At 59.8% G+C, this 23,094-nt stretch overlaps 1 protein-coding gene across 2 annotated transcripts; it reads right to left on the bottom strand.

Moving 5' to 3' along the window:
• Positions 1–5,268: 5,268 nt before the first annotated feature.
• Positions 5,269–22,985, bottom strand: ZNF219 (zinc finger protein 219). Of its 2 annotated transcripts, none has more exons than XM_054045664.1 (5): positions 21,827–22,985; positions 11,417–11,517; positions 8,673–10,167; positions 8,187–8,318; positions 5,269–6,941 (listed from the first exon to the last, which is right to left on the bottom strand). In XM_054045664.1, the coding sequence occupies exons 2-5, from the start codon at positions 11,420–11,422 to the stop codon at positions 6,253–6,255; spliced, it is 2,322 nt and encodes a 773-aa protein (XP_053901639.1). In that variant the 5' UTR covers positions 11,423–11,517; positions 21,827–22,985; the 3' UTR covers positions 5,269–6,252. The 2 variants fall into 2 exon arrangements, with proteins under 2 accessions (XP_053901639.1, XP_053901638.1); XM_054045663.1 differs by lacking the exon at positions 21,827–22,985 and adding an exon at positions 19,698–19,868.
• Between the last annotated feature and the right edge of the window lie 109 nt (positions 22,986–23,094).

The following is a 23,094-nucleotide window of genomic DNA, read 5'->3' as shown; positions in this document are numbered from 1 at the left end:
TCCTGTCTCTGTCTCTCTTTCTCCTCCCGTTCATGCTGACGCTGTTGTTCACGATCCTCCAGCTCTCTCAGTTTTAGCTCTTTCTCCCATTCCAGCCAATTCCGCTCCACGGATGCCGAACGTCGCCGGGAGGATCCTCTGCTGGCCGGCGAGCTTCGCCGGGAGGGTCCCCTGCTGGCCGGGGGGGCCACGGCGCCTTCGGTATTTGCTGGGCTCCTCCCCACCCTTCCCCTAGGCATAGGAAGGAGGGGTCTCGGGAAGCCCTCAGCAGCCGGCTGACCACTCCCAGCTGGGACAGACACTGGTGCCTGCGCTGCATTTGCCAGGCTGCTTCCCTGAGACACAGGGATCAGTTCATTCGCGCGATCTTCCGCCTCTAGCTGGGCAATGAGCTGTTCTTTGGTGAGCCTCCCAATGCGCAGCCGCCTCTGCTTGCACAGCTCCACCAGGTCGCTCTTAAGCCGCTTGGCATACATCTTCCTGCTGGCCACTCACCGGCCTGTGTGCTCACAGCTCCCCACAGTTCCCAGGGGGCCCCCTAGTGTGCCAGCCCTTCTCGAGGTCACCGCCTCTCTGCCAGGGTCGAGCTGCAGACTCCTCCGCCCCTGGGACCACTCGCTGCGATCCCCCCGGGGGACCCTGTTACTGCAAAAGTCCTTCTCGCTGGTCACACACTCCCCGGGGTAATAACCGTCTCTCTCTCACTCTTCAGCACGCCTGGTCCCCGTCAATCCCCCTTCGTTTTACTGCTCCCCAGTCACTTACTGCAGGAAGCGCCGTCCACGGGGTGCAGTAGATCCCGCCGCTGCCACCAGTTGTCGCGGAGTATTGGGGGACTCAGGGCCCTGCACCCCCGGCTTCCTGCGATTCACCATGACTCTCAGCCAGCCAGTAAAGCAGAAGGTTTATTTGGATGACAGGAACACAGTCCAAGACAGGTCTTGCAGGCACAGACAACAGGGCCCCCCTCAGTTAGGTCCAGCTTGGGGTCCCAGGGCATCTCAGCCCACCCCCCTTTGGGGGGTCAGAGCCATCTCTGCCTCCCAGCCATCTCTCCAGCCTGCTTCCAGCACTCTCTCTTCAGCCACCCCTCCCACAGCCTTTGTTCAGTTTCCCGGGCCCCGGAGTCACCTGGCCTCCAACCCCTCTGGGTTCTCATGTTACAAGCTCAGGTATGTTCCCTTGGGCAGACTCCCATCCCCCGATGCAGACCATCCTAGTCACACTCCCCTGTCAGCATTCACACACCCCAGCAAGAACAGTCCCAGTTCGTCACATCGACATGGTTGAGGGTGTGTGGTGGGTGACACCCCTGGGAGTGGGGAGGGGGTTGATGTGGCTGGGAGTGTGTGGATGACTGACATGGCTAGGAGGGTGACATGGTTGGAAGGTGAAGGGGCTGGGGGCTGGGACTGGAGTGATGTGGCTGGGGTGGTGGACCACTGACGTGACTGGGAGGGTGATGTGGTTGGCAGGTGACGGAGCAGGGAGTGGGGCGGATTTGACCTGGGAATGTTGCTGGGGAGTTACATTGGGGGGGAAGGAAGCTACCTGAGCTGTAACCTGAGCCAGGAGTGGGGTTGGGAGAAGTGACACCTTCTGCCCGGGAGACTGAACAAAGGAGAGGAGAAGCAGAGGCGAGTGGGGAGAAAGCTGCTGGAGGAGTTTTTAGTTTCAGTTTGGGTTAGATGGGGCAACGCAGGGAACCCCAAGCTGGGGTCTAAGCTCCCTAAATCCCCCAGAAGGACTTGATTGAGGGGTTCTGGTTGTACCTACACGCTCTGCTTGGGACTGTGTTCCTGTCATCTAATAAACCTTCTGTTTTACTGGCTGGCTGAGAGTCATGGTGAATCTCAGGAAGAGGGGTGCAGGGCCCTGACTCCCCCACACTCTGTGACAACTGGTGGCAGAGGTGGGATCTACTGCACCCCATGAATGGCGCCTCCTGCAGTAAGTGACTGGGGAGCAATAAAACGAAGGGTGATTGACAGGGACCAGACGTGCTGAAGAGCCAATGAGGGACAGTTTCAGGGGGCGATTCACCCCTGGAAGTGTGTGACCAGCGAGAAGGACTTTTGCAGTAACAGGGTCCCCCGGGGGATCGCAGCGAGTGGTCCCAGGGGTGGAGGAGTCTGCAGTTCGACCCTGTCAGAGAGGTGGTGACCTTGAGAAGGGCTGGCATACTAGGGGTCTCCCTGGAAACTGTGGGGAGCAGTGAGCACCCAGGCCTGTGAGTGGCCAACAGGAAGATGTATGCCAAGCGGCTTAAGAGTGACCTGGTGGAGCTGTGCAAGCAGAGGGGGCTGCGCAGTGGGAGGCTCACCAAAGAACAGCTCATTGCCCAGCTGGAGGAGGGAGATCGCTGGAATGAACTGATTCCTGTCTCTGAGGGAAGCAGCCTGGCAGATGCAGTGCAGGCACCAGTGTCTGTCCCAGCTGGGAGTGGTCAGCCAGCTGCTGAGGGCTTTCCGAGACCCCTCTTTCCTATGCCTAGGGGAAGGGTGGGGAGAAGCCCAGCAAATACCAGGGCACCATGACTCACCCGGCCAGCAGGGGATCCTCCCGGCGATGCTCGGCATCCATGGAGTGGAAGCGGCTGGAATGGGAGAAAGAGCTAAAACTGAGAGAGCTGGCAGATCGTGAAAAACAGAGACAGCATGAACTGGAGGAGAAAGAGAAACAGAGGCAGCATGAAGAGAACAGAGGCAGCATGAACTGGAGCTGGCGAGGCTGAGGGGCAGCAAGCCCCCGGCTATGGTGAGTGAGGGGGGACCCAGGACTGCATGGAGCTTTGATAAGTGCATCCTGGCCCAGCATAAGGAGTGGGAGGACATGGATGACTTCCTGGATGCCTTTGAGACGGCCTGCGAGCTGCACCAGGTCGATCCTGCAGACAGACTCCGGGTTCTCACCCCCTTACTGGACCCCAAAACCGTGGCATTGTACCGCCAACTGGAAGGGGCAGAGAAAGGGGACTACGAACTATTCAAAAAGGCCCTGCTATGTGAGTTTGGGCTGACTGCTGAGATGTACCGGGAAAGGTTCTGGAGTCAGGATAAACCCCGAGATCTCATATCTGCAACTAGCCGTCCTCATGGAGGGATACGCCAGCAAGTGGGCAGATGGGGCCCAGACGAAGGAGGACCTGGTTAAACTGCTGGTACTGGAGCAACTGTATGAGCGGTGCCCATCCGACCTGAGGCTGTGGTTGAGAGACAAAAAGCCAGAGAACCCGCAACACGCAGGGCGGCTGGCCAATGAGTTTGTGAAGAGCCGGTCATGGGGAGGCAGGGAGAAGTCCCAAAGGAACAGGCCCGCCGCGATGCAGAGTGTCACCCTGGGACCTCCCAAAGGGGGAATATGGGGAATCCCCTCCCAAGGGGAATGCCCAGCATCAGGGACAACTGACTGGTTCAAGAGGACCAACAGGACATGAGCTACTATTACTGTGGCCAAAGAGGCCACATTCGGACCCAGTGCCCCAAGCTCAAGGACAGACTGAGCAGACCGAACCCACACCGGGTTAACTTGGTAGAGGCGCAGACGGACGAGGGGCAGGCTTCCCAGGCAAGGGGGGCTGGCAGCTTATCAACTGCTCAAGAGAGAGAAGGGCCCCAGGCCAGCTTCTCTGGGGGGCTGGGTGCTCTGGACACCAAGTTCTCTGTTTACAGGGTGGGCGCAGGGCTGTCCCTGCTGAGCGAGTGCCTTGTTCCCCTGGAGGTGGATGGGAGGAAAGTCTATGGATACTGGGACACGGGCGCTGAGGTGACACTGGCCCGGCCCGAGGTGGTAGCTCCAGATCAGGTGATACCCAACACCTTCCTGACCCTGATGGGGGTGGGCGGGACCCCATTCAAGGTGCCCGTGGCGAGGGTACACCTGAAATGGGGGCCAAGGAGGGCCCCAAGGAAGTGGGCTGGGGACTGGGAGTGGAATGATGTGGCTGGGGTGGTGGACGACTGACATGGCTGGGAGGGTGACGTGGTTGGCAGGTGATGGGGCTGGGGGCTGGGAGTGGAGTGATGTGGCTGGGGTGGTGGATGACTGACATGTCTGGGAGGGTGATATGGCAGAGGTGTGTGTGGATGACTGACGTGGCTGGGAGGGTCACATGGCTGGAGTGTGTGTGGAATACTTACGTGGCTGGGGGGTGTTTGAATGACTGATGTGGTTGGGGGTGACATGGCTGAGGGGTGATGTGCCTGGGTGTGTGTGTGGGTATGATGTGGCTGGCGGTGTGTTGGGGGGTGACAGGGCTGGGAGTGGGGTGGGGAGTGATGTGACTGGTGTGGTGGACAATTGACGTGGCTGGGAGGGTGGTATGGCTGGGGTGTGTGTGTATGACTGATGTGGCTGGGAGGTGACGTGGCTGGGGGGTGTTTGGATGACTGACATGATTGGGAGGTGACATGGCTGGAGAGTGACATGGCTGGGGGTGTGTGTGGATGTGATGTGGCTGGCAGTGTGTTGGGGTGACGTGGCTGGGGGCTGGGAGAGGAGTGATGTGACTGATGTGGTGGACAATTGACGTGGCTGGAAGGGTGGTATGGCTGGGGTGTCTGTGGATGCCTGACATGGCTGGACGGTGACGTGGCTGGGGGCATGTGTGGGTGTGATGTGGCTGGCAGTATGTTGGGGGGTGACATGGCTGGGAGTGGGGAGGGGAGTGATGTGGCTGGGAGGGTGATATGGCTGGGTTGTGTGGATGACTCACGTGGCTGGGAGGGTGATGTGGCTGGGTGTGTGTGGACGACTGACGGGGCTGGGGAGTGTGTGGATAACTGATGTGGCAGGGAGGTGACATGGCTCTGGGCGTGTGTGGGTGTGATATGGCTGGCAGTGTATTGGGGGGTGACATGGCTGGGGGCTGGGAGTAGAGAGGAAAGTGAGGTGGCTGTGGATGACTGACGTGGCTGGGAGGTGATGTGGCTGGGGGCGAGTGTGGGTGATGTAGATGGGTGTGTGTGGAGGGGGACACCCCTGGGAGGTGGGGACAGTCTCAGGATGGGTGGGTTGGGTGCAGCTTAGAGCTGATGGGCTGTGGATGTGGGGGGAGCCAGCCCTCCAGCCTGGTTGCCAGGGGGTCAGCTGACTGGCCTACATCCCCAGGGTTGGGAGAGCCCATGGGAGAAGCTGACCCCAGGAAGCTCGAGGGGGGACTGGTCCCAGGTTGGGGGGCTGTTCTGCACCAGACTGGGGCCTGTGGGGGAGTTTCCCATCAAATACACATGCCAGCCTCCCGGGGGGGCCAGAGAGCAAGTCCATTCCTTCATTTTTCTTTTTATTTCCAGTTTCGAATTTTCTACAAGAAAAGAATAAAAAAAATAGAGAACTCTACGGATCGTCCAGCTGCCACAGCAACCATCGCCACGGGGCCAAGGCCATGGCACCGATCACCATGGAGATGAGGCCACAGCGCCGAGCACCGGCGGCCACAGGAGGGAGGCCACACAACGATCACCACGGAGACCACGCTACAGCATGAGTCCCCATGGAGACAAGGCCAGGGTGTGGACACTCACCCACCCTGGGACCCTTCCATGGACATGGCCCTCCCCAGGACACGGCTGCCCCTGCTCGGCCCGCTTCGTGGGCAGCACTCCGTGTCCCAGAGCCGCATTGACCCACAGCCTCCGCCAGGGCCTCTGTTAGCACGACAACACTGGAACCAACAACGGAGACGTCTACAGACACTAGGAAACTACCACCACAACCCCAGGGGAGAGCACCCCGCTAGCCAGAGCACCCCACCACAGCCCCCTGCCAGCCACCGGCCCCTGCCAGCCAGGGCACCCTGACTCAGCCCCCGGCCAGCCAGAGCACCCCACTACACCCAGAGTGCCCTACCATGGTACCCTGCCAGTCAGGGTACCCCGACTCAGCCAGAGCGCCCTGCTAGCCACAGCCCCCTGCCAGCCAGTGGGGCTGGAGCGGGTGCAGGGCAGCAGGGGCTGTCCACTCCCCATGGTTCTCTGCCCTCACCAGGCATATCCCCCATCAGTGGCTCTCTGTCCCCCAACTCTCTGCCCCCTCGTGGCTTCCCTCCCCTGCTGGCTCACTGTCCCTATGAGTCTACTTTCTAGCGAGTTCTCCCGCCCAGTGTTAGTGTTTCATGTCTACACTACAGGCCCCTGCGTCCGCCTTGCCCCACTAGTGGGAGGACTTGGGGGGTCATGTCCCTGCCCCTCCCAGACACTGGGGTCTCCAGGCCCCGTGGGGAGAGCAGGGCCCCCAGTTGGCTGCTCTGCTGCCTCAAGCCAGCTCCAGCTCCCCTTGCCTCTCACTCGGCTCCGTGTCCATGGGGGCTCCGGGGGGCTGTTGGGACATGTGGGCCACGGCAGTGGGGGGCTCCTCCCCAACTCCAGGCCCCTCGTCCTGGGGGTGTGGTGGGGGCTGCTCCCCGTCCTGCCCCAGGCAGGCATGGGGCCGTGCGGGGGGGGCCGTGACAGGGCGGCGCCCCCGGGCCTTGCGGCTGTGGTGGACCTGCAGGTGCAGAGCCATGAGCTCAGAAGCGGAGGTGGCAAAGGGGCAGAAGAGACATCGGTGCAGGGTGAGCTCACCAGGCGGCACCCCCTCTAGCGCCGGCCGCAGCGACAGGTCCAGCGGCTCGAAGTCGGCCCGGCCATTGCGCAGGGCTCGGCCAGTGCAGGCCGGCTTGCGGCGGGATGGCCGGGCTGGGGGCTCATGGCTGGCCGTGCCCCAGGCCTGCGGCAGGAAAGCCCCGCGGTACTTCTCGGCTGCCTGCAGCAGCAGCTCCGGCGGGAAGGCGGGCGGCTTGGCGGGGGCACTGGGAGTGGTGCGGCCCCGTGGCTCCAAGGCCCTGGCCGCGCCTGCGCCAGCGCTGTTCTTCTGCTCACGGTGGTGGCGCTGCAGGTGGTACTTGAGAGAGCCAGACTGGGTGCCAGCGTAGTCACAGTGTGGGCACTTGTACGGGCGCTCGCCTGCCGGAGGAGAGGGGAGACATCAGACCCATGCTGGGGACCCCAGACAGAGACAGACGCGGAGAAAGAGGGACACAGACAAACATGGAGACACAGATGGACACATAGACAGGCCAAGTATCAGGCTAGTTTATTCCACACACCCACGCACACTTAACACCCATACCCACATGCACACTACACCCACCCACCCACATGCACACTTACACACATGCATACTACACACACACACACACTACACACAGCACACACTACACACAATATTCACATGCACACACACTTAACACACACACACGCACACTACACACACACACACACACACAAACCAAGCACTATTGGTAAGATGATAGCTTTGCTGGTTTAACTTCATGTACCCTCTGGGCTCATGCCAGCAGAGATCACACCACTTCACTCCCCTGTGCCAGCAGGACAGACGGATGCAGAGACTCAGCCACAGACACTGATGCAGACAGACAGACACACCCAGGCACGTCAGCCTAGCTCCCTTGGGGCGTTTCCAGCAGACCCCATTTCGGACTCCGGCATGGCACTTTTTACCAAACAGCTTCCGCACCCATCTCCCCTTTTTCCAGTTTTGCCCCTAATAATTTGGGGAGTAAGTGAGGAACACTGGAAACCCACCATTTTTTGGTTTTAAACAAACCTGGAAAATTCTAAAACAAAGTCCATGTTAGGGTGAAATGTTTGTTTTCACACAAAACCCACTTTCTTTGATGCAACTAAAATATCAGTCGCGCCCTCGCAGCCAGCTCATGCCAGGCACTCTGGCCAGCCGAGCCCGTCAGGACCATCCAGCCCAGCCTGCGGCGTGGGCCAGGACGCAGACACCCACCCAGGGATACCTATTCTACCGCAGCCTCCAGCACCACCTGCCCCGCCCAGCCCAGCCCACTGCCCCACCCTAAGTCCACTCCATGTGACACTGGATTTGTGATCTGGAGACCTGCTCAGATGCAACCACCTCTAAGGTGGAACCCACTCCTAGGGAGTCTCAGGAAACCCTTTGGCACAGGGAAGGTAATAGCCTACTGCTGCTGCCAGCACAGGCAGTCCCACCGGCAGCACGGTTGGTGGAGGCTGGTGCTGTGGGGCTGCCAGTCCGAGTGCAGCTCCTGAGGTGCCCTGCACTGCAAGGGCTCCCCTCTGCCTCTCCCCTCCAGCCAGAGGGGCCGTAGAGAGCCTGGGGAGGGCTCTGTCCTGCAGGCCCCCCAGCACCCAGCTCACCTGTGTGGACGCGCAGATGCACCTTGAGATGGTGGGAGGAGCGGAAGGTTTTCCCGCAGTAGGGACAGTCTTTGCCTGACGTGCCACGGCTCCCATCCGGACGCAGGGCCCCGCTGCGCAGCCCCTTTTCCTCTGCACAGACAGGAGGGACAGCGTGAGCCCAGGAGATGGGGGCTCGGGGGAGGGGCAGGGAATGCAGGTCTCTGGGGCTGGGGGGACATGAGGAGGTGGGGGGTGCCTCAGGATGCATGCGGCTGGGGGGGACGCAGAATATGGGTGGGAGCTGGGGGGTCCGTAGTGACCCTGTATCCCTGGGCTGGGCAGGGCTATGGTGCCAGGGGTATATAGGTGGGATAAGGGGGGGTGTTGTGGTGGGGGGCGCTGCGGGGGCTGTATTCACCCTGTATCCCTGGGCTGGGCAGGGCCGTGGTGCTGGGGATATGTAGGTGGGGAAGGAGGGTGGTGGGGGTGGGGAGCTATACTCACCCTGTATCCCCGGGCTGGGTAGGGCTGTGCCCCAGCCGGTGCCTGTGTTGGAGCCACCCCCGCCATCTGTGGGCAGCCCGTGTCCCGCTGCCGCATGGAGTGAGGCCAGCGCCCCCAGGGCCCGGCCCCTGGCCCAGTCACCATCCTGGGGCCGGTGGCTGCGGCTGTGCAGGGCCATCTGCTGGTACGTGGCGAAGGCCCGGGCGCAGTCGGGGCAGCGGTGCTGTCCCACGCCGGCGCCACCCTCCTCCCTGGCCGCCTCACTCCCATTGTGCCGCCGGCGCTCGCCCCACAGCTGGGCAACCGCCTCCTGCCCGCTCTCCACTGCGCGGGCCGTGGCCTGGAGCCGCTCGGCGCAGCTGGCATCGCCCGGCGGGCGCAGCTCCAAGTAGCCCAGGAAGGAGCCTTGCTCGGCCTTGTCCGGGGGCGGCAGGAAGGCAGGGTACAGCGCCTCGTAGCCCAGCAGCAGCCCCCGAGGCGCCTTGGGCTTCCCGCCGGCCGCCGGCACGGCCGCACCCCGCTCCCCCTTCAGCCCCAGCTTGGTGAGATGCACCTTCATGTGGTTCTTGAGGAACCAGGGCTCCTTGAAGCAGCGCCCGCAGACCTGGCACTTGTGGTCAAAGGAGTCCTTGTGTTTGCGCATGTGCCCCTTGAGGAACCAGGACTGGGTGAAGGCCTGGCCGCACACCTGGCAGCGGAACTCGGCGGGGGGCGGCGCGGCAGGGGCTGGGGGTGCCGGGGGGGCGTGGGCCTCCCGGCTGTGCCGCTGCAGCTCCACCTCCTGGGCAGCGGCAAAGGGGCACTGCCCACACTTGTAGGGCTGGTGCAGGATCCGCAGGTGTCGCTCCCGCTCACCCACCGTCCGGAACTTGCCTTTGCAGAAGGGGCAGCGGAAGCTGGGGGGAGGCAGCGGCGGTGGGGGTGACGGGGGGGCAGGGGGCGGGGCTGGTGGGGGGATAGGCAGCGGGGGGGGCTCCTCCTCCTCCTCTTCCTCCTCTTCTTCCTCTCCCTCACTGGCGGCTGGCGGGCCCCGCCGCAGCAGTGCCCGCTCCTCCAGCTCCAGCAGCAGGCGGCTCTGGTGGCTGAGGCGGGCGCAGGCCTCGGGGCGGTGGGAGCGGAGATGGAGCCGCAGGAGGCCGCGCTGGGCAGCGCGGTGCCCACAGTAGGGGCAGGTAAAGGGGGTCTCGCTGGCATGAATCCGCGTGTGCAGTGCTAGGATGCTGTTGAAGCGGAAGCGCTTGCCACAGACGGCGCAGGGGTAGGGCCGGGCTTTGCGCCCCCCGCCTGCCCCCAGCGCGGGCCCTGGCCCATTGAAGTAGCGCTGCAGGTCCAGCTCTCCGTTGAAGGCCGAGTTGTCGCCCTCGCCAGGGGACAGCTCCTCGGGCAGGGGGGACGGCGGAGGCTCCTGCTGGAGTGGGGGAGATGGCAGGGCTGCGCAGCTGGCGGGGCTGGAGTCCACTGCCTTGTGTGGGGACGGCGACCGGGAGTCCACCTCCTGCAGGGGACAAGAGGGAAGCACTGGAGGTGGAAGACAAGCGAGGAATAAAGGGCACCCAGGAAAGGCCCTCTCCTAACTCCCAATAGTTGGAGATTGGGTGAGAGATGGGCTGGAAATGGATTTCCCAGGTCAGGGAAAAAGTTGCGATTTTGGACCTAAAGTGACCAGTGCCTGAGTCTGCAGAGAGCCTGAGCCTATCGCTGTGAGAGGGGGAAGCTGCCCCAAGTGAGACCATCACAGCTGCACTGTCTGGAGGGGCCCCCAGAATGACACTGCTCTGGTGGCCTCTCCATTGCCACCCTGGTAGCATCTCCACGCAGTGACGACTGATGCAAAGCAATGCCCTAATCTCCCTGAATGGGTCCTTTAACCCAGGGGTCCAATATGGTGAAGTGGGAATTTTCTGTAATATTTTCATGAAGCCTATGTGTGCCTCAGTTTCCCTCTGTAGTTTGCATTGCTATTCAGTGGAGGGAAAAGGGGGCAGGGCAGGACACATGGTGTGGGTGACACCTTGCTCTCTGGACTGCAGCAAATAGGGTCATTAAGGAACTACTTGAAACCAACCCAGCTCAACAGAGGGTCCAAAGAAACAAAGGAAGTCCCAAGCACTGCGGGCAGGTGGGGCTGTGAACTCAGCGTGGCCCTGCCTGGAGACAAAGGACGAGAGGTGACCAGCAGGGGACAAAGTGTGGGCCTCTGGAAGTGGTTGGCTGCTCTCACCTGATGGACTGTGTCTTAACCTCTGTCTCTGTGCTATCCCGAGCCCTCCAATGCTGTGTGCCTGGTGACAATAAACCGTTGCCTGGTTTAAAAACGCTGCCTGGTGCCACTGTAAATATTTGCTGAGCACGTTTGACCTGGAGGATGCCTCTGACCTGGAGTCCCTCAGCTGGACTCGCTGGGCACAGCTCAGGGACTGATGCAGGACGGCTGGAGCCCCGAGGCTCAGGCACTGAGGCCACGTGGCCTCCCCTGAAGGAAGCATTGGACCCCTTAGGGCTCTGGCCCACTGACGGGTTCCTCCAGGACTGGACAGTGTTGAAAGCTGGGGCCTAGCGCAGATCCTATGGCTCCATGAAACTCAGCAACTCCGATCCCCTGCCTGGCCGGGGTGAGGGAATCCCACTGTCTGTGTTTACACCCTCATCAGTTCTCCTTTCCAGGGGGCCTCCCTCTCCCCCAGCCACTGCCTCCAGGCCCAAGGCTAGGAAATGGGATCCTAGCGGGATGGAAGAGCCCTCACCTCCATGGTGCCAGCGATCACATGCTTCAGTCCAGCTCTTTCAGGGCAGCCGAGGGGATGGGGCCGAGCGCATCTTCAAACCCAACAGACAATGGCATGGGCTGCAAGAGAAAAACCAGAAGAGCTCAGAATTCATGGCCCAGGGATTCACACTGGACACCCACAATGTGGGATTCACCCCAAAGCCAGCATTGCACGGGGACTCCGGAGCAGTGGCACTGCAGCCAGAGCTGAAAACAGGGGAGTTTGAATGGAGGTGTGTGGGAGAAGGGAGGCAAGCCCCTGTTCCTTCGGGGCAGTGACAGGAGCTTAGGCGGGAAGGTGCTGACTCCTTCAGAGGCAGCAGTACAAGTGACCCAAGGAACAGCAGAGACGATGAAGGTGGCTGGATGTGGAAGCTGCAGGATGTATGTTATTCTGGAGAGGGAACCGGAAAGGTGCTGCCTTTGGATGAAGTGCTGCCTGATACAGCTGATCGAAGAGACGACCCAAGGTCTGGACATGCAGCTAGAAAGTCTGGTTGCATTTCAAAGGGGATTTGAGTGGCTGATGGAGGGAAGTGGCTGAAGGGAAACCTCCAGACTTGCAGATGCAGGCTGGACTGGAGAGCTGTGAGGTTAGCCTGCCACGTTGCGTAAGTGCACAGTGGAAACATGAGATCCAGGCAGAAGAAAAGACCTGGCTAGTGAAGAGTAGAGGTAGAGCTGAGGTAGAGGTTTGCTGAACTGGAAAAGGAAGGGACACAGCAGGCAGTGACAGAAGGTGGGAGGGTGAGGAAGAAGAGAAGAGCGGCTAGTTCTACCAGAAGAGGGGAAGAGGCAATGGAGATCCAGAGTTCGGAGCCCCAGGAGGACAGGAGAGGACGACGTGCTGAGGACCGCAAGTGAGAGCAGAAGACAAGAAGACACAGCCAGAAAGAAGAGACGGCGGGAGGGTGGAGAATTGCACCATCCCTAGGAAAAGGCAGTCTCCGTGACTGGGGATTCCCTACTAAGAAGAACAGACGGGCCTGTCACCAGAGCTGATCTGGAGAACAGCAGGGGGTCCTGTCTGCCAGGAGCTAAGATACGGGATGGGGACCTGAGGCTGAAGAGGATCCTGGATGGGAGCAGGAAAGAACCCACTGACTGTCCTTCACGTGGGAACAAATGATACAGCTAGATTCAAGAGAGAGTATACCAGGCTGGGGAAGACACTTAAAGAATGGAGGCTCAGGGGATCTTCCATGGGATTCTGCCTGTCCCTAGAGGAGTAGAGCAAAGGCAAGACAAGATTATGATCATCAGCAGATGGCTCAGGCTATGATGCTATAAGGAGGGCTTTGGGATGTTTGACCACTGGGAGGCAATTCACGGAGGGAGGCCTGTTCTCATGGGATGGACTCCACCTGAGTAGGGAGGGAAATAGACTTTTGGGCTGGAGGTTGGCACAACTCATTAAAAGAGCTTTAAACTAGGAACTTGGGGGAGATGGTTGGGCAATGCTCATGTAATCTCCATGCCTGATTCTAACACTGAGCAGATGGAAAATCAAGTAAAAGAGGATAGAGCAATGGAGACAGGAACAGCAGAGGGTAGGAGAATGAACAACAAGAGGAAAGATGGAGCCAGTACCAATGACACTAACAGTCTTAGGTGACGCTGGTAGTATAATGACTGTACCTAATGGGCGAGGAATCTGTGCCAAGCCAAGAAGAAACAGCTAAGATGTCTGTACACCAATGCAAGGAGCCTGGGTCACAAAACGGAGGAGCTAGAATGGCTGGTGCAGGAAGTGAAACCAGCTATTACAGGGATAACAGAAACATGGTGGTAGAGCGGTTATGGCAGGAGCGTGGGTATTGAAGGCTCTGTGCTCTTCAAAGACAGAAATAAAGGTAAAGGTGGTGGAGCAGCATTGTATGTTAATGATGAGGTAGATTGTAAAGAAATTAGAGGTGATGGAATGGATAAAAGGGAATCTGTTTGGGTCAAAATCACTTTGGGGAAGAAAGGTAACAGAGACTCCCCTGGGGCAATGCTCGGGGTGTGCTACAGACCCCCAGGATCTGCTCTGGATAGGGATAGAGACCTCTTTAAGGTTTTTAATGAAAGAAATACTACTGGGAATTATGTGATTATGGGAGACTTTAACTTCCCAGATGTAGGAGGGAGGACAAGTGCTACTAATAATAGTAGGGCCCAGATGTCCCTGGTGTGATAGCTGACAGATTTCTTCACCAAATAGTCGCTGAACCAACAAGAAGTGATGCCATTTTAGATCTAGTGCTGGTAAGAAGCAAGAACCGCATGGAAGAACTGGTTGTAGAGGACAACCTTTGTTCGAGGGAGCATTAGTTAATTCAGTTTAAACTAAACAGAAGGATAAGCAAAAATAGGTCTGCAACTGGGGTCCTTGATTTCCAAAGGGCAAACTTTACAAAATTAAGGGACTTATTATGGAAGTGGACTGGCCTGAGGAACTCAAGGATCTGAATGTGGAGGAGGTTTGGAATTAATTTAAGTCAAAGCTATGTAAAGTCGGCATCCCAAGCAAGGGAGGGTTGCAGGCCAAGCTGGATGAACAAGCATCTCAAACAGGCTAGTGAGAGAAAGCAGAAAGCCTACAAGGGATAGATCAGCAAAGAAAGCCAACTCTTTGCAGGGGTGCTGGAGAAACTTTTTCAGTGGGGGTGCTGAAGGCAGAAACCATGTATTTCGGTTGTTATTACTCCTTCAAGCCAGGGGGTGCAACAGCACCCCCAGCTCTCCTGACCACCAACAAAGTTAGCCTTGAAATTAGGCAAAGGTTTCTAACCATCAGAGCAGTGAAGCTCTGGAACAGCCTCCCAAGGGGAGCAGTGTCTGAGCGTGGTAAGTGTCTGGAGGGGATGTTATGATGGGACTGCCTGCAATGGCATATGGCCCAATATCCCCAGCGGCCAGTGACTGGGCACTAGGTGGGGAGGGCTCTGAGTTACGACAGAGAATTCTTTCCCAGGGGTCTGGCTGGTGGGTCTCACCCACATGCTCAGGGTCTAACCGATCGCCATATCTGACACCAGGAAGGAATTTTCCCCTTGGTCAGATTTACAGAGACTCTGGGGCATTTTCCCCTTCCTCTGCAGCTTGGGGCACGGGTCACTTGCTGTTTTGAACTAGAGCAAAGGGTGGATTCTCTGCAACTTGAAGTCTTTAAACCAACATTTGAAGATGTCAGTAACTCAGCCAGAGGTCGGGGGTCTGTTACTGGAGTGGGTGGGTGAGGTTCTGTGGCCTTTGATGTGCAGGAGGTCAGAACTAGATGAACATGATGGTTCACTGAGCCCTTAGAGTCTATGAGACGTCAGTTTCACACCTACACCCACACCAGCATCACACCGGAATTCACCCCTCCCAAAACCAGCATCACATTGGATTCTCCCCCTCCCTCCAAGTAGGGTTGCCAACTTTCCAATCGCACAAAACCGAACACCCCTTCCTCACCCCCTTCCTCGAGACCCCACCCCTGCCCCACCCCTTCTCCGAGGCCCCGCCCCTGCTTGCTCCATCCCTCCTCCCTCCATCACTCACTGTCCCCCACCCTTACTCACTTTCACTGGGCTGGGGCAGGGGGATGGGGTGTGGGAGATGGTTCAGGGTCCTGGTGGTGCTTACCATGGCTCCCAGGAAGTGGCCGCCAAGTCCCTGCAGCCCCTAGGTGACTAGAGAGGCTCCGTGCGCTGCCCTTGTGTTTGCAGGCACCGCCCCCACAGCGTCCATCGGTTCCCAGCCAATGGGAGCTGCGGAGCTGGCACTCGGGGCGGGGGCAGTGCGCGGAGCCTCCCTGGCCACCCATGTGCCTGGGGCTGCAAGGATCTAGCGGCTGCTTCTGGGAGCCATGCAGAGCCAGGACAGGCAGGGAGCCCACCTTAGCCCCAGGCCCCACTGTGCTGCCACCTGGACTTTTAACAGCCTGGTCAGCAGTGCCGACTGGAGCCACCAGGTTCCCTTTTTGACCGGGCATTCCAGGCAAAAACCAGACGCCTGGCAACCCTACCTCTAAAACCATGCTCACCTCCACAGCCAGCTTGCCTGGCCCAGAGTGCTCTGCACAGCTACCCCCGCCCAGGGCATAGCCCTCTGCCCAGCCGGCCCAGCCCAGATCCCTTGCACAGCCAGCCTGGTGCAACCCAGCCCAGGGCCCCCTGCACAGCCCAAAGCCAGACCCCTCTGCCCAGCCAGATCTGCCCAGTCTTCATGTGGTACCAGGGGCTGGTGCAGCTGTGGGCTGGGTGAACCCCCCACCGCAGGTCTTCGGGGCACTTCGGTAGCGGGTTCCGGAGCGAAAGGACCCCCTGCCGCCGAAGACCCAGAGCGGAAGAAGCTCCAGGAGCCCGGGCCCCGCGAGAGTTTTCTGGGGCCCACAGAGCAAGTGAAGGACCCCGCTCCAGGGGCCCTGAAAAACTCTTGTGGGGGCCTGGGGCAAATTGCCCCACTTGCCCTCCCCCTCTGGGCAGCCCTGATGCTCTCCCTGGCCCAGTGACTATCCATTGAAACTAGGAACGATGCTGGATGGCCATTGGGCCTTGCCCAGCATAGCTGGACCTCACGTGGGGAGCAGGCAGGGGGTATGAGCGTATCCTGAAGGGATCAAAACCTGAAAGGAAGTTTCTCAGCCTTGTCTCTGACTCCTTGGGCCTGCTGGGACCCCGGCTGAAAAGGGCCACAGACCAGGGGACCAGGGAGTCAGTGCCACACTGCTCAGAACACTTGCAGCTCTGCACTGGGACTATGACTCTAATGACAATGACTATAATCCAATGTCATGCTTCAGGGCTGATGCTCCTGCAGGGTCAGGAAGAATGTTTTCCCCCCCATACACAGCTGGCCAGATGGATTGAGGCAGCAAAGGTGGGGGCACCTTCCTCTGAAGCATCAGGGATCATTCACAGCTGGAAGGAAATACTGGATGTGGCTGCTGTGAGATGATCCAGAGAATTCTGCCTTAGATACTTGGCTGGTGGGTCTTGCTCAGGGTCAAAACAATTGTCAGATTTGGGATGGGGGAGGAATTTTCCCCTCAGATTGGCAGGGACCTGGGGAGCAGGGTGTGTCTCACCTTCCTCTGCAGCATGGGGCATGGGTCACCTGCTGGGAGCATCTGGGCATGTCCCACCACCTCAATTCCCTGCCATTGCAGGGGCCGAGCATTGGTGTGATGCCGTCTCCCGTTCTCTGCCTCTGGCACACAACCGTTTAGTCTCTAAGGACTGACATGCTTTGGTCTAAGTCAGGTAATTGAGTGAGTCCTGCATTATGTCTGGCTGATTGAGAGTGGAGTTGCTAGAAGGAGATGCCCAATCTTTGATTAGTGATGGAAAATCCACTGTGTGAGTTCCTCTAACATCAATTCCCTCTTTATTAAGCATTTGCATGTTGTTCCCACTTGGAATTTAAAGCCATTGGGCTGGTCTAGCCCTTGCCCACAAAGCAAACAGAGCTCTCCGACATGAAGTGTGCCCCCAGATGCTGTGGTGGCTGCCTGTTTTTGCAGAGAGCCTGAAGCCACATTTCCCAGGGGAGAACTCCTCTGACCCCCGTGGGCTCATTGCAGACTCAGTGCCATGCCCACTGGTGGCTGCATTGTCCACATTAATCATTTCAGTGCTGATCTGGACTGGGGACAATGGTGGGCAGGCAGTGGGAGGCACAGCCAGGGCACAAGGAGAGGAGGATCAAAAAGATGGCCTGAAAGGCTGGTGGGGATTCCCACTGAATGCAATAGTAAGGCACTGAGCAAACAGCACCCACACGTTTCACTTCAAGCTGGTCAGAAAAGAGGGAGATGTTTCCCCAGGAAATTCTGACTCTGTTGAAAAAATACAAATGTATTTTGCCAATAAAAGAAAAAATATCAGTTTTCTGTGGGGGCGAAGGGTGTCCTAGTGAAGGGGAGCGGCCCGTAGCCCTTCCCACCCACTCAGCCTGTGCCGGGGGTGGGGGGACTCCCATTGCAGATGGGGCAGCGGTACGAAGCCCCCCAGCCTGTGTGTGTGTGTTGGGGGGGAATTCCCAGTGGAGATGGGCAGGGATTTAGTGACTGTCTGTACTCAGTGCTCTCCCTGACCAGGGGCTCCCATGCACACAGCCTGGAGGGCAAACCCCACTTTGCATGGAGAGCGCCCCAGCTAGTGCTCTGGTCCATGCTGGCCCTTACATGCCCAGACCCCACTGGGATCCCAGTGACCTATCGACCTTGGCCGTGAGCCCCCGGGAACACAGGCATCGCCGGCTGGGGCAGCGCTGCGTCCCCTCTAGCCCAGGTGTTCTCTCCCACAGTGACCAGCACCAGATGCTGCAGAGGCAGGGGTAGGACCCATGCGGTAACAGTGTGGGGTAACCTGCCACCCCCCCCAGGAGATCTCATCCTGCTCGCTAATGCCTTAAGCCCCAAAGCAGGAATAATCTCCCTGTTGGCATGAACTGTTATAACCCTGGACATGCCTGTATCCAGAGAAGCTGCCTGTGCATCTTTACAAGCGGGTGCAGCTCTCAATCTCAGCGACACCCTGTGGCAGAGAGTTCCACCGGCTCGTCACTCCTTGTGTGTGAAAAAGCATTTCTTTCGATCAGTTTTCAATTCCCCCTTTTAATCTCATTAATCAGCCCTTGTCCTTATGCTGTCAGAATGGATGCCCGCTCCCCCCTTCTCTAGACCCGGGTCCTGCCGCCTTTTAGCAATCCTTGTTCCCATCTCTCTCCAGATAAAAGTTTTTCCAGCCCCTCATCATTCTCGCTGTGCTGCTAATATGCACTAGCCTCTGGGACGGGGTGCCCAGCACTGCACAGTGTCCAGAGGGGGCCGCCCCATGAATTTATAAATCAGCTTTGTGACATTTGCTGTGATTCCCCATCCCAGATATTAACTGTGCTGTCATTCCCTGCACAGAGCCCTGCCAGAAGGAAGTTAGTCAAGGGGCAAAGTCACGAGAATGGAGGCTCCGCACACCATGCTCTCTGTGCCTGGCCTGGGGCTACCCTCACACTCATGCTCTCCCCCTAGGGCCCTGCCCCAGGGAATGTGCAGGGTGTAGGCCCCAGGCTTAGGTCACTATCCCGTCACCGCATCCTGAGCCCTGCATGGAGATGGCCGAGTTCTTGTCCCCTGGACTGACTCATCTCTATGGCTCACGGGAGCCCCTGGGAGGCGGCTGGGTTAACTCTAACCCTGACCTCTTGGGTGTTTGCCTTTGCCCTCGCTGACCCCCTGCCTCCACCCTTCCCCTCCGCAGACCACCCTGCAGCAGCGCCTTTCCCCCCTTCCCTCTGGGGGAGCTGCCGTCCCGGGGAAGGGGCCCTGCCGCGGCTGCCTGTGACGGGGCTGGCACAGTCGGGGGAGGGGGAGCTCCCCAGAGTGAGGCCCAGGGAAGAGGGGAGCGCCAGGCCTCAGGGAACCCCCGGGTCCCAGCCAGCCAGCCCAGCGTGGGCAGAGGAGGGGAGCAGCTCCCAGCTCGGTCTGCTCGCCAGTGTGCACCTGTCCCGGCGAGGGGCGGGGGAGGGAGCCGGCCCTGCGAAAGGGCTTTATCCCAAGACATCCCCTCCCCCGCCTGCCCGCCCATCCGTCTGCACAAACTTCTGGGGCCTCCATGAAAGGAGCCCAAAGAAAAAGGATTAAGGTCCATCTCCCCCCTGCCGCTGGGAGAGCGGCTGCCCTGCCCCCCAGCTCCCCCAGGCCGCACCGGGGACCGCTTCCCTGCCTTGCCCTGCAGCCAGCAGCTCCCAAAGTTGGGCAAGTGCCCCCCCTCCGCCCAAGCCAGGGAGCCCAGACAAGTACGGGATTGTCCCTGCTGGCCCCTTCCCCCAGCCGGGGAGAACAAAAGGAGCCGGAGCCAGAGCAGCAGCAGCGCCCGCCTGACTCCTTTGTGCCACTTGTGCTCATGCAAAACAGCACATTCCAGCTCGCCTGGCCCCTGCGCCCCCACCCCGGCCAGGTGCGCCCCGGCCCCTCAGCCTCCAAGCATCTTTTATCCCCCGGCCCCCGAGAAACTGACCCCTCCCCCATAGGCCCCGACTCGCATCTGCAGTACAAAGGGCTGCCCCGGGGAGCAGGCCCACTGTGCCACGCAGGCCAGCAGCACCCCCTCTTCCCCGCCATCTCCCCGGCCAGCGGGAGAGCCACGGCAAAAGTTGACTTAGTTTCCCCTGACCGGGCACCCCCTCCCCCACCTGCACGGCACCTGCTCCCAAGTTGGAGCCAGGGCCGGCGCCCAGCCATGGGGCGGCGGGGGCGCTGGCGTGGGCCGCGCGGCACAGCTACTCACGGGCCGGGCGAGGCGACAGCTGGGGAGCCCCCCGCGCCAGCGCTGGGCTGGGGCTGACTGAGCAGAGCAGAGCGGCAAGCGGCCGGCCTCCCCCCTCATTGTATGGAGCAGGCATGCATGCAGCAATTTGCATTTTTTAAGCTTTTCATCACTGCACAGGCAGCGCCGGGAGTTTTCTCCCCCTCTCGCCGCCCAGCTCAAAATGGTGGCAGGGCCGGGGGGGGGGGGGGGGGAGCGGGTGTCCCACACAGGCCGGGCTGCCAGGCATGGGGGGAGACGAGGGCCTTTCCCAGTCCCCCCTCTTTTCCCTTTGTTTAGACGGTGACATTTGGTAGAGTCCTGGTTATTGATCACAACATTAAAGAGACAGCGACCGGGAGAGAGACAGAGGAGCCGAAAGACAGGGCGCAAGTGGGGGTAGGAGCCAGGATGCAGGGCAGGGGGTAGGAGCTCAGGGATGGGGCACAGGGGTGGAGGGGTAGGAACTTAGGGATGGGGCAGGAGCCCAAAGATGGGGCATGTGGTGGGGCTATTAGCCCAGGGACGGGGTGCAGGGTGGGTGAAGGAATTCAGGGAAGGGTTGCAGGGCAGGGGTAGGACCCATCTGTCCCGTGGGATCACAGCACAGCATAGGTGGTCAGAGGGGACTCTAGGCCTGTCTCTCCTGTGGGGTCATGGCCCCAGTGCAGGTGAGTTTGGAGGGGCTCTGGGCCTGTTTCACTTATGGAGAGCACAATCCCAGCATGGAGAATGGGGGTCTCTATGTCTGTCTCTCCTGTGGGGGTCACAGCCCCAGGGCCAGGGGGTTTCTGGGCCTCTCTCTCCCATGGGGTGTAGGGTTTTTGGGCCTGTCTCTCCTGTGGAGGCTGGGGGTCTCTGGGCCTCTCTCTCCTATGGGGGGGTCACAGCCCCAGCACTGGGGGTCTCTGGGCCTGTCTCTCCTGTGGGGTCACAGCCCCAGCACAGGGGAAGGAACAATCAGTTGCATACATACAAAATGGGAAATGACTAGGGTTACCATACGTCCGGATTTTCCCGGACATGTCCGGCTTTTGGGGGTTCAAATCCCCGTCCGGGGGGAAATCCCCAAAAGCCGGGCATGTCCGGGAAAATCGGGAGGGAGGGATGGAGGGCTCGGGCGGGGCCTCTTTGGCCGGGCCGGTGCGGGGCCGGGCCGGGGTCGCGGGGCCGGGGGCATGGTGCCGGGCCAGGCGCGGGGCCGGGCGGGGAGCCGGGGGCGCGGTGCCGGGCCGGGAGCCGGGCGGTGCGCCGGGCCGCGGGCCGGGGTAGCGGGGGGGTGCGCGGGGCCACGAGCCGGGGTAGCGGGGGGGGGTGCGCCGGGCCGCGAGCCGGTCCGGGGTAGCGGGGGGTGCGCCTGGCCGCGGGGCCGGGCGGGGAGCCGGTCCAGGGTAGCGGGGGGGTGCGCCGGGCTGCGGGGCCGGGCGGGGAGCCAGTCCAGGGTAGCGGGGGGGTGCGCCGGGCCGCGGGGCCGGGCGGGGAGCCGGTCCGGGGTAGCGGGGGGGTGCGCCGGGCCGCGGGGCTGGGCGGGGAGCCGGGGGTGCGCGGGGCCGCGGGCCGGTCCGGGGTCGCGCGGGGCCGGGAGCCGGTCCGGGATAGCGGGGGGGGTGCGCTGGGCCGCCAGGGGCCGGCAGTGCTGGGCGGGCTGGGGGTGGTCGGCCGGGGCTGGCACCCCAGGGCCCGAGCCGACCCAGGCTGGCGCCGCCGGGGGGCCAGCCTGGGCCGCGCCTGCTCCCCCCACACCCCCCCTTACCAGCTTCAGGCTTCCCGCGAATTTAATATTCGCGGGAAGCAGGGGAGGGGGCGGAGACTTTGGGGAGGGGGCGGAGTTGGGGAGGGGGCATGGGCGGGGCTGGGGGCGGGGCCGAGGCCCCGTGGAGTGTCCTCCATTTGGAGGCACAAAATATGGTAACCCTAGAAATGACTGCCTAGGAAGGAGTACTGTGGAAAGGGATCTGGGGGTCATAGTGGCTCCCAAGCTAAATATGAGGCAACAGTGTAACACTGTGACAGAAAAAGCAAACCTCATTCTGGGATGTTTTAGCAGGAGTGTTGTAAGCAAGACATGAGAAGTCATTCTTCCGCTCTACTTCGCGCTGATTAGGCCTTACCTGGAGTACTGAGTCCTTTTCTGGGCACCACATTTCAGGAAAGATGTGGACAAATTGGAGAAAATCCAGAGAAAAGCAACAAAAATGATAAAAGATTTAGAAAACATGACCTATGAGGGAAGATTGAAAACATTGGGTTTGTGTAGTCTGGAGAACAGAAGACCGAGGGGACATAACAGTTTTCAAATACATAAATGGCTGTTACAGGGAGGAGGGAGAAAAATGGTTCTTCTTAACCTCTGAGGACAGGACAAGCAGCAATGGGCTTAAATTGCAGCAAGGGTGGTTTAGGTTGGACATTAGGAAAAACTTCCTGTCAGGATGGTTAAGCACTGGAATAAATTGCCCAGGGAGGTTGTAGAATCTCTATCATTGGAGATATTTAAGAGCAGGCTAGATAAACATCTGTCAGGGCTGGTCTAGATAATACTTAGTCCTGCCAGGAGCACAGGAGACTGGACTAGACAACCTCTCACGGTCCCTTCCAGTCTTTTATGGAGGATGGGGCGGCTCTGGCTCTGGCGTTCCTGGGGTGTCACAGGCCCTGCACTGCTCCATCCTGTGCTCGGGGGCTGGGATATCTCCAGGCCCCGTTCTCAGTGGAGGCTGGGCGCTTGGACAAACCAAGCGTGGAAGATGCTGGCACATAGCTGGGTCCTGCAGTGGGACTGGCCGCAGCACGGGAATAGAGACAAAGACAGCTGCCGGCACGGCTTTATTAATATGCAGGATATAAATGGCTGGGAGTCTATATGGTGACCGGCTTCCTGGCTCCAAATGCAGGCACCCCAGCAGTCCCCACAGTCATGGGGAGGCCTCAGTGCCAGGTCCTGAGGCAGCAGCCTTCCAGTCCACCTCTCGCTCCTAGGCCTGGCCCCACAGGCTCCTGCTTCCCTGGCAGCCGCAGCCCCCACTCCTGCCGACCCAGCTCCCTCAGTAAATATATTGTATATTATATACTCCTTAGTACTTGTATAAAGCTCCAACCCAAAGAGCTGAATCCTCATGATGCTCCAGTCTGTCAGGCAGAGAATTTCCCACAATGCTCTAGTCCCCCAGCACAGAATGTCCAATGATGCTCCAGTATCCCCAGGAGGGAATGTCTCAGGATGCTCGAGTCCACCAAGCACAGAATTTCCCATGATCCTCCAGTCGCTCCCAGCAGTGTCTCACAATGCTCCAGTCCACCAGCCACTGAATTTCCCACAGTTCTCCAATCTCCCCAGCAGGGAATGTCCTATGATGCTCCAGTCTGCCACGTAAAGACT

Source organism: Malaclemys terrapin, chromosome 12, assembly GCF_027887155.1.
Source record: "Malaclemys terrapin pileata isolate rMalTer1 chromosome 12, rMalTer1.hap1, whole genome shotgun sequence".
Lineage (NCBI taxonomy): Eukaryota > Metazoa > Chordata > Testudines > Emydidae > Malaclemys > Malaclemys terrapin.
The sequence above is the reverse complement of the archived record's forward strand: the minus strand, read 5'-3'. Positions and strand labels throughout refer to the sequence as shown.

Excerpts from the sequence above, each read along its gene's own strand:
- ZNF219 (XM_054045664.1), bottom strand. Across the intron at positions 8,319-8,672 it reads ACCCAGCCCGGGGATACAGG|AGGAAAAGGGGCTGCGCAGC; the intron begins GTGAGTATAGCT and ends CTGTCTGTGCAG. Across the intron at positions 6,942-8,186 it reads GCATCTGCGCGTCCACACAG|GCGAGCGCCCGTACAAGTGC; the intron begins GTGAGCTGGGTG and ends CTCCTCCGGCAG.